Below are 12,725 nucleotides of genomic sequence, written 5' to 3'. Positions count from 1 at the left end.
TCTATTTGTGGTATTTTATATACTGTTTCGCTCTCACGCGTCACACACACACGTGATCCGTATGAGCATAATAATATATATGTGCTTATCTAACCCCTCCTCTTATTATGTAGACCACTGGACACCGACTTTCAACTCATAATCTGTTTGTAGTTATTCAATACAATAAAATACAGAATATTAAATAAACGCACGTTATACAAACATATAAAATACTTGTTTACATGTGACGATAGTTTTCTAACAGTTTTTCTACGTTTATTTTTCAGGTATCGACTCGTTGACGTACTCGGGATCAGAGGACGAAGATGATGACGAGACTACCTCGAACAGCATATCGTCTACCAAACACCATCTCATCACGGGACTCCACGGAGCAGGCGGCCCGGGTTCGATATTGCCACCGACCACGCCAGAAGCCAACAATAATTCGCTGTCGGCCGGTGACCTGCAAGCACCTCACTCGGGCTTGGACCTCAAGGAGGATTCCGAGGACCAAGGTTAGGACCCATTTAAAACTATAAATTTTAGTATTTTTTTTTATCAAAACTGAGACAAGGACTGCGGAAATATTACTTCTACATTGCACTTTACCCAGAGTTATTGCAAGTTCGAACAACAATATATATATAAATTTTTGTCTTTTCTTGATAAAGGTTCTTTGGATGGCGACCCAGAGACAAGGGACAGTCAAACAGAGAACAAATCACCTGACGACGGGAACTCCGGATCCAAGAGACGAGGTCCCAGAACTACCATCAAGGCCAAACAACTAGAAATACTTAAGACGGCCTTTTCGCAAACGCCCAAACCTACCAGGCACATCCGCGAACAATTAGCCAAAGAGACAAGCCTGCCTATGAGAGTCATACAGGTAGATACTTTATAGTTTTTAAAATATGTATAGCATATTATGTTTAGTAGGTATAATAAAAAATAATACCGATCAGTCCGTTGCTTCGAGTACAATGTATAGTATAATTTGTTGTACGTTTTATATGGTAAATAAAATTATATATATATATATATGTGTGTGTAAAAACACGTGCTTTTTCGGCACACACGCCGCGATAATGAATTGAAAACGACTGTGCGCGTCAAAGATTTATATTATTACACACGACGGTACACCGTATGGATACGGTATGGTACGGACGGACGAAAGTCGTAAATTCACTTCTCTAAATTAACTGTCACTATACGCACACAACGCCCGTGCAGTGTGACTGCAACGATTCATATTATATTATATTATATACATGTGTATTTGTTTCGGGACGGTGTCGATAAAAATATTATATATTTTCTCCGAAAGACAATAATAATTTACCAAGTGCATCATCACGCGTTTCGAATATTTTCCATCGTCCGGTGCATATTATGTAAGTTTAACATTAATCAGACACACGCGTGCTATATAGGTATACCACAGCAGCAGAAATTATAGTAATAATAATAATAATAATAATAATAAATATATGTTACGGGTTAACGCATGCGAGACGCGCCGCCGCCAACGCCGACGCCTGCATTATGGCAATAATGACAAGCGCCAGACTTTTGACACGTCGACGCCGACGGTAATGGACTTTGATGACATTTTGATAAACCGAGTAAAACGACACTCGTTCCGACGCGTTTACCCGAACGTTTACTCCACCGCGATCCGCTAGGATGTACAAACGCGCCGGGTCTCCTTTATAATATAATATTATTATTTATATAGGTACAACACTCTAGATTAACACGTATAGTCGGCGGCAATGCGTTCCGCGTCAGATCCCTCGTCAAAATACCGTGCGATTTTAATTATTTTTCGTCTCTATACGGTCTATACTAATTTTTTTTCTTTATTTTTTCCCTCCTCCTTCGACTGTTGCTTTGTTTATGATTCTCACGTTTGCCCCGGTCGGAAGGCTAACGACTTTATTTATATAAATATACGTATATAATATGCACATGATATTATAAGTATATGTATTTTTTCCTCATAATATATACCCGCACACCGCCAGTACGAATTACGAACGGAATAACAAATTATACAGTAGATATAAATAATAAATACATATATAAATATAGATATACGCATTGGTACGCAATGTTGTACAAAACGCGAAATAACCTTATGGAAATTCGAATAATTTTTCGTAGGTACCACACACAATTAAGTTTTTTTTTCGTTCCGCGATACGCCGTACAAAACGCCGACACTCACGCGACTCATGTATACGGCGATGATAATAATGTAAATTCGATGATTCATAAAGGAATTGCATAAAATACTATAATAATGTACTATAAAATACGCACAAACGAGTATATCGAAGTATTTGTAAAATTATGTAAGTTTGATTTTTGAATACGAATTATTATCTAATTATATTATACAAGTAAATCATAGATAACTACAATACCAAGAATCGAGTAAAAAATATCTTTGACTATGTTTTAATTATAAATCGTATTATAAAATATAATAAATTGTTATTCACTTATAACTGCAGCATGCACGTATTTCTGCTTGCAATTGTCTGACGTTGGTCTGCGCGAGTCGCAAAAATTGTACATTTTAATCGTTTTCTCGTCGCGTAGTTTTGCAGTTGTTATATTTACTATATTATTTTATGTATACGTATAATACATTATATATCATATGATTTTGCGTGTGGCATGACGTTTATCGTGTGGTTTTTCTGTGCCCTGTGGTCAACAATGCGTGTTTTCGTCTTTACGAGCTGCGGTCATTATCGCGCGTGTGCTTGTGCATAAGAAAACGACGACGTGTGTACTTGATTGTTTTTTTTTCTTTTTGTCTCTCCGTCAGTTTAACCGCAGCCAGGGAGGTCCAGCAGTGAGTGACGGCGGTTTCCCGACTCTGGACCAGGGTTGTGGTTGGTTTACAAAAAAAAAAACCCAAAGTCTTAGTGAGGTCACACACAACGTGCGCGCGCTTTTATTTTATTTTTTCCACTAGTCTTTACGATTGGCCATCAATCAATGTTTAACGTTCCTTTCCCCGCTTGGTAACCAAAAGAAAATCATTAAAAATACATTAGGTAGAAATTGAGTCTTCTGTTTTTTATTTTTATTTCTCTCTCGCTATAGTGTATCGAAAAACAGTATATCTAATGACGAACATTATCGATCGCAAGAGAATTCACATTGATGTTAACTATTGCAGGATTATTTATATTACCTAAATTATTTTTGAAGAAAACTAGCGCAAACGCGCAACAAAATAATTTTATCGATTTAATTTTTATAAAAATAGTAACGTAACTTTTTGTTTTATGGTATATCAAAAACATGACTTATATAATATATGTATATGTACAATCTATACGACTATACGTATAATATTGTAAATAGGTACGGTATACAGGCGATTTGATATTGTTTATTATAATGTAATGCGCACGGCGTGAATAATAAATTATACACAAACGTTATTTATTATTATTTATCAAATATTACGAATTATGAGAGTCAAATAGTGTTCGATAGAAAAAATTACCACTATGGAAAAAGAGTATGTATAGAAACCGGTTTTCAATAAATTTGTTGTTTCTTTTCACATTGAAGCACTGCTACATCACTGTAAAGTTGGCATTGTTTAATAGCACATGATTATCCATTGAAAATAATAGCGACATTTCATAAATAAACATATTATATAATATATATTTGCGGCGGCTATGGCAGTTGTTCAGAACGTGTAAACGATTATCGATGATCGATATCATAGTTTACATAATATTTACGTTTTCTATCGTTTCTGTAGGTGTGGTTCCAGAACAAAAGGAGCAAGGAGCGGCGGCTGAAACAGCTGACGTCCATGGGCCGAGGGCCGTTTTACGGTGGTGCGCGGAAAATGCGCGGTTTCCCGTTAAACATGAGCCCTGGTTCGCTGGACGACCAGCAACCCGGTTTCCCGTATTTCGCTGGCTCGGCTGAGGTCAAGTTTGAGTTTGGTTACGGGCCCGGATCGTTCCATCCAGACTTCTTCGGCCATCACGGCGGTCCGCATGCCGGCGCCGGACCCGGAGGACCCTTCGGACACCCAGGTAAGCATTTCCTATATACATAATGCAAACAATGTAATACAAATTACATTACAAAAATACAACACATATATAGAATATAATATAATATAGGTACTAAACACTTATAATTATGGTATATACCACGTTTTAAACAATTTAAACTAATGTATCAAGTACAAAATATGGTGATAGAAAGTGTCTTATATAGGTATACTGGTTTTATTTTCGTAACTAAAGTAATAATAGGTATATCCGATTACAAAATTTTAAATTTAATAGCGATTTTTTCAATGACCAACTATTGCGCATTGTATAGGTACTGCAGCTACTATATTATTAAATTAATTATGCAGAAATAGTTAACTTTTAATTTTTCAAATCGTTCTTGTTTTTTTTTGCCTGGTTTTCGATTATAGTTATAAGGTAGTATTTTCGGTACCTATAACAAGTACTAATATTATATATTTTTATACATATAAATTAACAAAACAATATAACTTTGAATTTACCATTTAATTCTCATGCTAATTGTTAATATATAATATTTATTTATTTAATTATTTAATATAAAGCTCAATAGAGGACTAAGATAATACTACACGGTAAAAATAATTAATAAATTTCAATTAAATAATACAACACAGTTTAAGAATTGACAACAATAAAATAAAAACAAAATAAAAATGAATCAATAATATTAATTTATAGTATTTATGTATATAATAAATTTAAAAGAAGCTTAGATTGTCATTCACTAGAAACATCAAAATGGCAAATAGAGCAAGTGGTTCCTACTATAAATAATGTTGTAAAATGGAACAATAAAATCTAATCGAATGAAGAGGAAATTTAAAATTTAATTAGGAAAATAAAGAGGGAGCATTATCGATACGTCCATTAATTAACTTATATAAAAACACCAAATTGACTTTCGCAATTCTGTTTGCTTGTTAAGTCAGTCCAAAACTTTTCATGAGTGGACTGGAAAAATATTCTAAAAGAGCTGTACATGGCTTTAAGAGAACCTGATAGATAGAATTCTTTTAAATTATACTGACATTGTATAATATACAGAGAGATTTTCAGGGAATTAATTTTTAAGTAACTGCCCACACTTGTTTGAACTTAAATTAGATGAGAATGACAAATTATTTAATTATATATGGTTATTAGAGAGGCCTTTGACGAAAAATTAAATTACATTTGGTAGAAATGTCGCGTTCTATAAAGCAAGGATTCACGGTATAAAAATACTTACGAAACCACCTTTTAATTAATTTCTAAAATACAAAATGTATAAAAATATGGACGACGATATTTAATGAGCAATACTTGACTAATACTATTTCTGAAAAAAAAATGACAAATGGTCAAATATTATTATTATATCTTCGAAACCAATGATGGTCGAAAATACATGTCTAATAATTACGCCATTACCCGCCCGTAAAACCACAATCATGCAAAAATAACGCTATTTAGGCAAACGGCATAATATTATATTAGTATAATAATATTATAGTCGTTTTGAGCACGGATGATAATGTATAATATAGAGAACAAAAACAAACTTCTATTAAACACAACGACGTGACGACCTTTTTGCGAGGATAACGACTAACAATGTTGTTGTTAAAATGTTAACATTGGACACGTTTTAAATATTATATTATATATAGATTATACGAACCCATATGATCGAAAGGCGTTATTACATAACTTTGTTGGCATTTGTAGGCATGTTCATTAACCACTCCTTTCTCATTGGTTTTTTTGTAGGTGGCATGGATTCCAATCCGATGTCTGGAATGGGGCCTGATTATCCGGGCATGGGTCAAGACGCTCCACCCGGCTTCATTGCACAGCAACAACAGGCAAACGACCAGCAGCTTGTGTCACAAAGGCCGGGCAGTCCGTCAGAATTCATGGGCTCCCAAGGCAAGTAAATTTACAAATAATATTATTAATTCATTCATCGTTTTTTTTCGTCAGACAAAACGTTTTGTAAACACGGTTCTTTATACAAATGTGCATATGCACTATTCTCTTGTGATGTTAGTGGGTTTTTGAATTTAAAATATGCTGCATACTGTCGACAAATTGTCAAATTAGACGTGTACAATATAATTATTATTATTATTGTTTTTAAAAACAAGTAGCTATACATCTGATAAATGATTCATATTTATAAATAATGTATATTATAGTGATAGATGACACGCATTTCTTAGTAAATATTATATGATCTCTAATAGGCACAACATTAAAATGAATTGAAAACGTTTAGGCACCTACGTATATAATTTATATATATATATATATGTATATACATATGGTATTTATAATGTATATAATACATTCTTAGAATATATGTATATACATTTTAAAATCTATATTGCTGTAAAATATGGATTTTATTATCGTACAGTAATATTTATCTCCAAATATTATACACGTAAAATTATACAATAGTCATATAAACGTTTTATGACTGTCAAAGCATATTATTAGAATAATAATATTGTGCCGGACACATTACAAAGCAAAGAAAAATTGTTTATGAAGCTTATATTATACAACTGGTATAGAATAAAAATAAGCGTTTGTTAAAAATGTTTCGTATATATTACATTATTGTCTCTTATTCATATATAATATGTATACCGCATGCAGACTCCGTAAAAAATCGATCGAACAAACAAAACAAGTTAAACTTCTCTATATACAAGAATCTCGAGTATTCATTGTCTGTATGTTCATATGCACGGCGGACTTGCCAATTATAAGGTATAAATTGATGAAATCCGTTATTGTAATGCATCTACTCTGACATTCTGAAAATGCGTGTTGAGAATATACATTGTGAATGTTTACATAATGTATACCTATAGTATAGGTCCTAAATACGTAATATATATATTTTTTATTATCATTAAACCGTTGTGCGAGCAAAAATTTAAATACAATTTATGTATAATCTGTGAATTTGTTGTTTTCACAGGTGGTAGTAGCAGTGGGTTTTCGGACGGGCCAAACTTGCAGAACGAAGGCATCGTCTGGTGAAATAATGTATTCGCATACATCGATCGCAACCGTCTCCGCAGATTTATGCCCTAACACTCACAATATAATATAAGAATATTGTTCAATCGAACGGAGGTAAAATTATTAGAACCGTGCCATAATGTTATTAATATTATTATTATTATTATTATTATTATATATCACTATATTATATTATTATAGCGCAAAACATCTTTACGCAAAATAACTATAAATACTAAAAATAAAAAAAAAATATTAAAATTGCGCACACAATACGCGTTATTATATTTTTCGAAAATAAAATGTTATTATGTATGAAATAGAGAATATTTATAATTTGTGTAACGGATTTAAAATATACATAAACGTTTATAATTATTTCGTGCATCATTAAAATATGTGTATATACATAACGCGAGTGTAGGCAAATAAAACGCAGTATTTGTAGACTAGAGTAAATTGATATTGTAAAAAATTTTGCTTTTTCGATGTACATAGAGTATATGTAAAAAAAAATCCTGAATCGGGCAAAGTTTTTTTTTCCTCGAATAACACTAAATACATCCGTCGTAATTCGGTCATGGAAATCAGCGGTCATGAGTTATTTTGTTTAAAGCTAATAAAATGTAAACGGCTAGATGTATCCTAGAGTATAAATATACAATTGTATATGTATATTTGTACGATATAAAACACCTCTAACTATATATAATATTTACGATTATTTGTAATATGCCCTGTGTGTTTTGTGTCCTAAAAGCCCCAAAAATCGTAAACTATATTACTGCGCTGCAGTGGATGTGAATATAATTTGTACCGTATATATAAATATATATATATATATTATATTATAGAGAAAAGTCCCTTTTGTCTGTGAACGGTTTTAACAGAAAACCGTGTATTATTATTATTATTATTATTATTATATTATTATGAAAAATTAGATTTACGATAAAAAATGTTATTGTTTTACTATTGTCCCAAAGTTGAAAATATTTTTCTTTTTTTTTTGTTGTTATTGTATACGTTCCCTATGATCATCAAACCTGTCTATTGTAAAAAAAAAAAAAAAAAATAATAATATATATAACTCTGTTGTCATTATCACATCAAACACTGACGTATATTTATTGTCTTCTCCCCTATATAACAAAAATAGTAAGTAGTACAATGTTTGTCCTCGGACTTGCAAAACGCGTAAATATGATTTATATACACATATATACATAAATATATACTTGTGTGTGTGTAAAATATACGATACCGACGACAATATCCCGGTTTTCGACGTAATTATGTCGTTTATAATAATATCATACGTAGTTATATATAGTAATATTAAACATTACGAGCCGCCGACGTGTCATTGCAAGCGTCCCGACTCTAAACCTCGGCGGCCACACGTCATTACGTACACGCAATAATGATATACAACACGTAATGTAATATATAATGAAGTTTTGAAAACAATTGTCTGCGGTGTATAAATATATAAATCGGCGATCCCCGATGACGAAGAGGGTCGGAAAAAGTAGAAAAAATAAAAACCATTATTCGATTGTAATCGAATTATGTGCGGAATTGACTGGATGTGCCTCTTCCACCACCGCCGCGACTGCCGTTTTTGATGGTCTTACGGTGAGTGAATGCGAGCGGCGTGTGTGTGTGCGTGTGTGTGCAAGCGCGCGCGCGCGCTCTTTATTTGCCGTCGCCGCCGGGCGGGGTTAGAGGGCGTCAAGTGCCCCCGCCGCCCGTCCCCTCGATAATAACCGTAATTATGGTCAATTTGTGTAAATAAATAATTGTCCGAAAGCCCCGCAGGGACACACGCTGCAGTATAATATAATATGAGCACACACATACACACACAAATGTATAATACGACAATAACGTAATTGATTACGTGTGTGCGTGAGATGCCTTGCGTGCATGTGTGTGTGTGTGTGTGTGCGTGTGGGTTTGTGACAAGTCGTTGTCCGTCGCACACACATGATATTAGTATAACATTGGTAATATAAAAAATATTTAGTAGCGCCGGTGACATTTCTCTTCTTCCCTAAATATAATACTACCATCGTTATTATTATTTTTTTATTTTGTTATTCGCTATATAATAATAATATGTGCGCACGTCCGTCAAAAATCGTTCTTCTATCGCGTGCGAGTACCTGCATATTATTATATGAAATATAATAGGTAATAGGTAATAGGTATCATGTGCACGATGCATATACGAGTATATCATATTATATAATAGGAACCGCTGTCTACAACTAAATTTTCGTTGTAGCACGACACCAATAAAAGCGCGTGCGAGATCCGTCGCATCTGCCAACGAGTATAGTTTATGCGCCACGAACATATACGAATAAAATATTAACGATTTTATGATTAATATTTGTGATTTTATTTTATTTTGTTGCTATAAAGTGGTTTGTGTGACAACACGAACCGTGATACCCTACGTACCTACTCAGCATTTTCCTATTTCAACTATTATCAGCTACCTATATACATTATATTTTTGTTTTGTTGACAATTTATATACATAATACATTTTGATAATATATGCTCAATCTTAAACGGGGCACAAAATAAAAAAATAGCGGTTTGGACCGCGTATTTTTAAATTTGTGCATACGAATCGAGTTGAAATCGCAATTATCTAATGCAACTAATTCCAAATCAAGAACATAATATTTTCGTTCCACTTGCGTTCTGTCCTTGCAGTATGTGGGTCTGTGCAGTTGCAGTATACGCATAAAGTGTGTCGTGTCATCATCAAGTGAACGACTGTAGTGAATTGATGTCGATGGCTGTACGATGAAAATATCAGTTATTTCGATATTTAAAGGTATACAACAGTCAACAATACATTTCATTTGTTTTGCGTTCATCAACATTTCGTATAATCATATGATAATAGCAACGTCCAAGCCATCCAAGGTAAAAAATTACGCTATTATTCCTATTACGATGATTGACATACTCCGTCAATTATATAGTCGTTAAATATATTATTATTTTCCGGGGTTGCTGCAGAAACGATGTTTTCGAAAACCACGACGACAATACTATAAGTATATATATATACCTACATATCATAGGTATATGATGTTACTTGTACCTTATATACGTAGGTTTCGTAGTATATGTATATGCCAAATAGCTTTGCGGTGACATTACTCATTGTTACGATGTGTTTTTAGCATCGTGTTATTATAGAATTGGCCTATTTCCATTGTCCATTGTTGGCGGCCACGCGATATCTTGCAAACGACTGGACTGCGCAATACAATAATAATGCTTCTAATAAAATACGCATTGATAATTTTCAATTCATATATAATATTTATATTATTTTATTCACCACTCGTATCACTCAAATCGATTTTCATTACAAGTATTTAATGTTTGTAGTTTTGCAGTGCATATAATAGATCCAATAATAATTCATTATCGTACATCATATGACAGTTGGTAATCCCAACTAAATAATTCAGTTTCAATTATTGAAAAAGTCATTTTTTTTTTTATTTGAAACTGAATTTGTATCAATGATATAATAATTCGTGCATTTTAAAGTACTGTTTTTATTTTATAAGTTGAATCGTGTTGTTTTTCCAGTGAACTTTAATAGAACACATTAAACACGGCTTACTGTTAACATACAGGCCCCCCACATACAATATCGGACCTTTGTACTAAATGTTGGTCCGGGCTCTTTATACATGCAACACTTTATAAAAATTACAAATAAATTTCAACGGGCACTTCAAATAACCAGGCCCCTGTACTCAAGGTCCATTAGCCCCCCTCTTGTGGGGGCCCTGTATATATAATCATATTAAATGACAAAACAAATATTTTGCTAACAAGCGTCAAGTTTAGACTGCTTTGTGAGATGTAATGTGATGGATATAAATATATTATATGACTATAAATATGATAATAGAGTATTTTATTGCTCGTGTACAGTGCCAACTTAACGGTAACAGGTAACTAAATAGAACTTCATTCAAACATTCAGTATATTTAAAAGAAAATATTTGAAGTACCTATAATTCCGTACGAGGATCGGAAAATTATTTAATTGTAATCAATTAACAAATGTTAATTTACAAAATGTGAAACACCCTATTTTCTACTTGTTGTCCGTTAACCGATAAATAATCTATTATATTATCTTGTAATAGGGTTCATATTTTTAAAATTAAAATAAGAAAACTGTGTAAGTATGAAAGGGATAATATACTATTATGATATAATCTCGACTATTTTAAATCATATATTCATACTTAATATAATATAGTATATACTATAACCGAGATATTAAATTGCGATAAAATAATAATATATTGGAACACAAAATAACTTAAATCATGCTTTATCTACGGATGATAATACACTGTAGCACAATAACAATTATATAATGAAACAATGTTTAATTGAATAACTTATAATATTATAATATTATGTGTTTATATTTTTTTACGCCTATAAATATATTTACGGAAAATCATTATCAAAGGAAAGAATGACCATGCGAAATATTGATTGAAAACATTCAGACAGCAAAAACACCTATTACATAAATCGAATAAAATAATATTTCCGAGGGCACATTTTTTATTATATTGAATTTAACGATCAGTATTAAATTATAAAGACTTTGTAAAGAAAATTAAATGCATTATTCTTATTTTATGTATTAGTCATATTCAGCTAAGGATAAATCAAATTGTCAAAACATTTTAAAATTTTTTTTTTTTTTATTGGATTAAAGGTTTTATTAATAAGAAGTATTACCAGATAATGACAAGTAAAAGTAAAGCTACACAATATGTCCAATAACTTATTAAATATTATTTTTATGAAACATTTATTACGTATATATATATTACAGTATAATAGTACGCAAAAAGGTTATTGGTATAAGAAATATTCTAAATAAATTATAAGATGATAAATTAAAATGCAACACTACACCTATGTATACTCGAATGAGTTCACGAACTCGTGTTATCATAAAATGCTATGCTTATGAAGCTATATGAACTATAAGACGTATTTAAAATTATATTAATATAAATAATTCACGAGTTTTCCGAGATCTGGTAGTACCTACTGCAATAGTAGTAGTAGTAGTAGTAGTAGTAGTAGTAGTAGTAGTAATAGTAGTTGTACAACAGTAGTATAATTATATATATTTATATAAGTATATATTATATAGTAACGGGACGCGGGCGTGGAACCCGGCCGGCGGTTAGTTGTCGCGGTGGGAGGGGTTGTGTGAGGCGGTGTCGATCTCCTGTACGTGCGGCGAGGTGGAGGCGGGGGCGGCGGCGGTTGATTACCTCGTCGGCAAAACAAATCGCCACTGCCGCCGGAACGAAACGGACGGCAATAAACGCGCCCCAGGCAGTGCTATTGTTGTCCGCGGCTGCAAGCGCGCGCGCGCGTGTGTGTGTATGTGTGTGAAACGCGTCGACGACGGATGAACGTCGGTCGGTTCGCGCGAAACCGAACTCGAAAGTGATGGGACCGCGGGGACGGCGGCTCGCGTGATCGCGCAGAGACCGCGCACGGCATCGCCACCTGACGCGTTTCTCACGTCAACACTGCCGACGTGCT

General features: G+C 33.1%; 1 protein-coding gene across 1 annotated transcript in view; it reads left to right on the top strand.

Annotated features, from left to right (window-relative positions):
• LOC132921791 (LIM/homeobox protein Lhx5-like) overlaps positions 1-8,170 on the top strand; it is a 38,139-nt gene extending 29,969 nt beyond the window's left edge. Inside the window, exons 4-8 of the mRNA XM_060985000.1 lie at positions 270-500; positions 657-874; positions 3,785-4,067; positions 5,826-5,984; positions 7,048-8,170. Of these exons, the coding sequence (XP_060840983.1) occupies positions 270-500; positions 657-874; positions 3,785-4,067; positions 5,826-5,984; positions 7,048-7,109 (953 nt within the window). The 3' untranslated portion in view covers positions 7,110-8,170. The remainder of the gene's footprint in view (positions 1-269; positions 501-656; positions 875-3,784; positions 4,068-5,825; positions 5,985-7,047) is intronic.
• Positions 8,171-12,725: the final 4,555 nt, after the last annotated feature.

This window comes from Rhopalosiphum padi, chromosome 1 (genome assembly GCF_020882245.1).
Source record: "Rhopalosiphum padi isolate XX-2018 chromosome 1, ASM2088224v1, whole genome shotgun sequence".
In the NCBI taxonomy this organism is placed as follows: domain Eukaryota; kingdom Metazoa; phylum Arthropoda; class Insecta; order Hemiptera; family Aphididae; genus Rhopalosiphum; species Rhopalosiphum padi.
The sequence above is the reverse complement of the archived record's forward strand: the minus strand, read 5'-3'. Positions and strand labels throughout refer to the sequence as shown.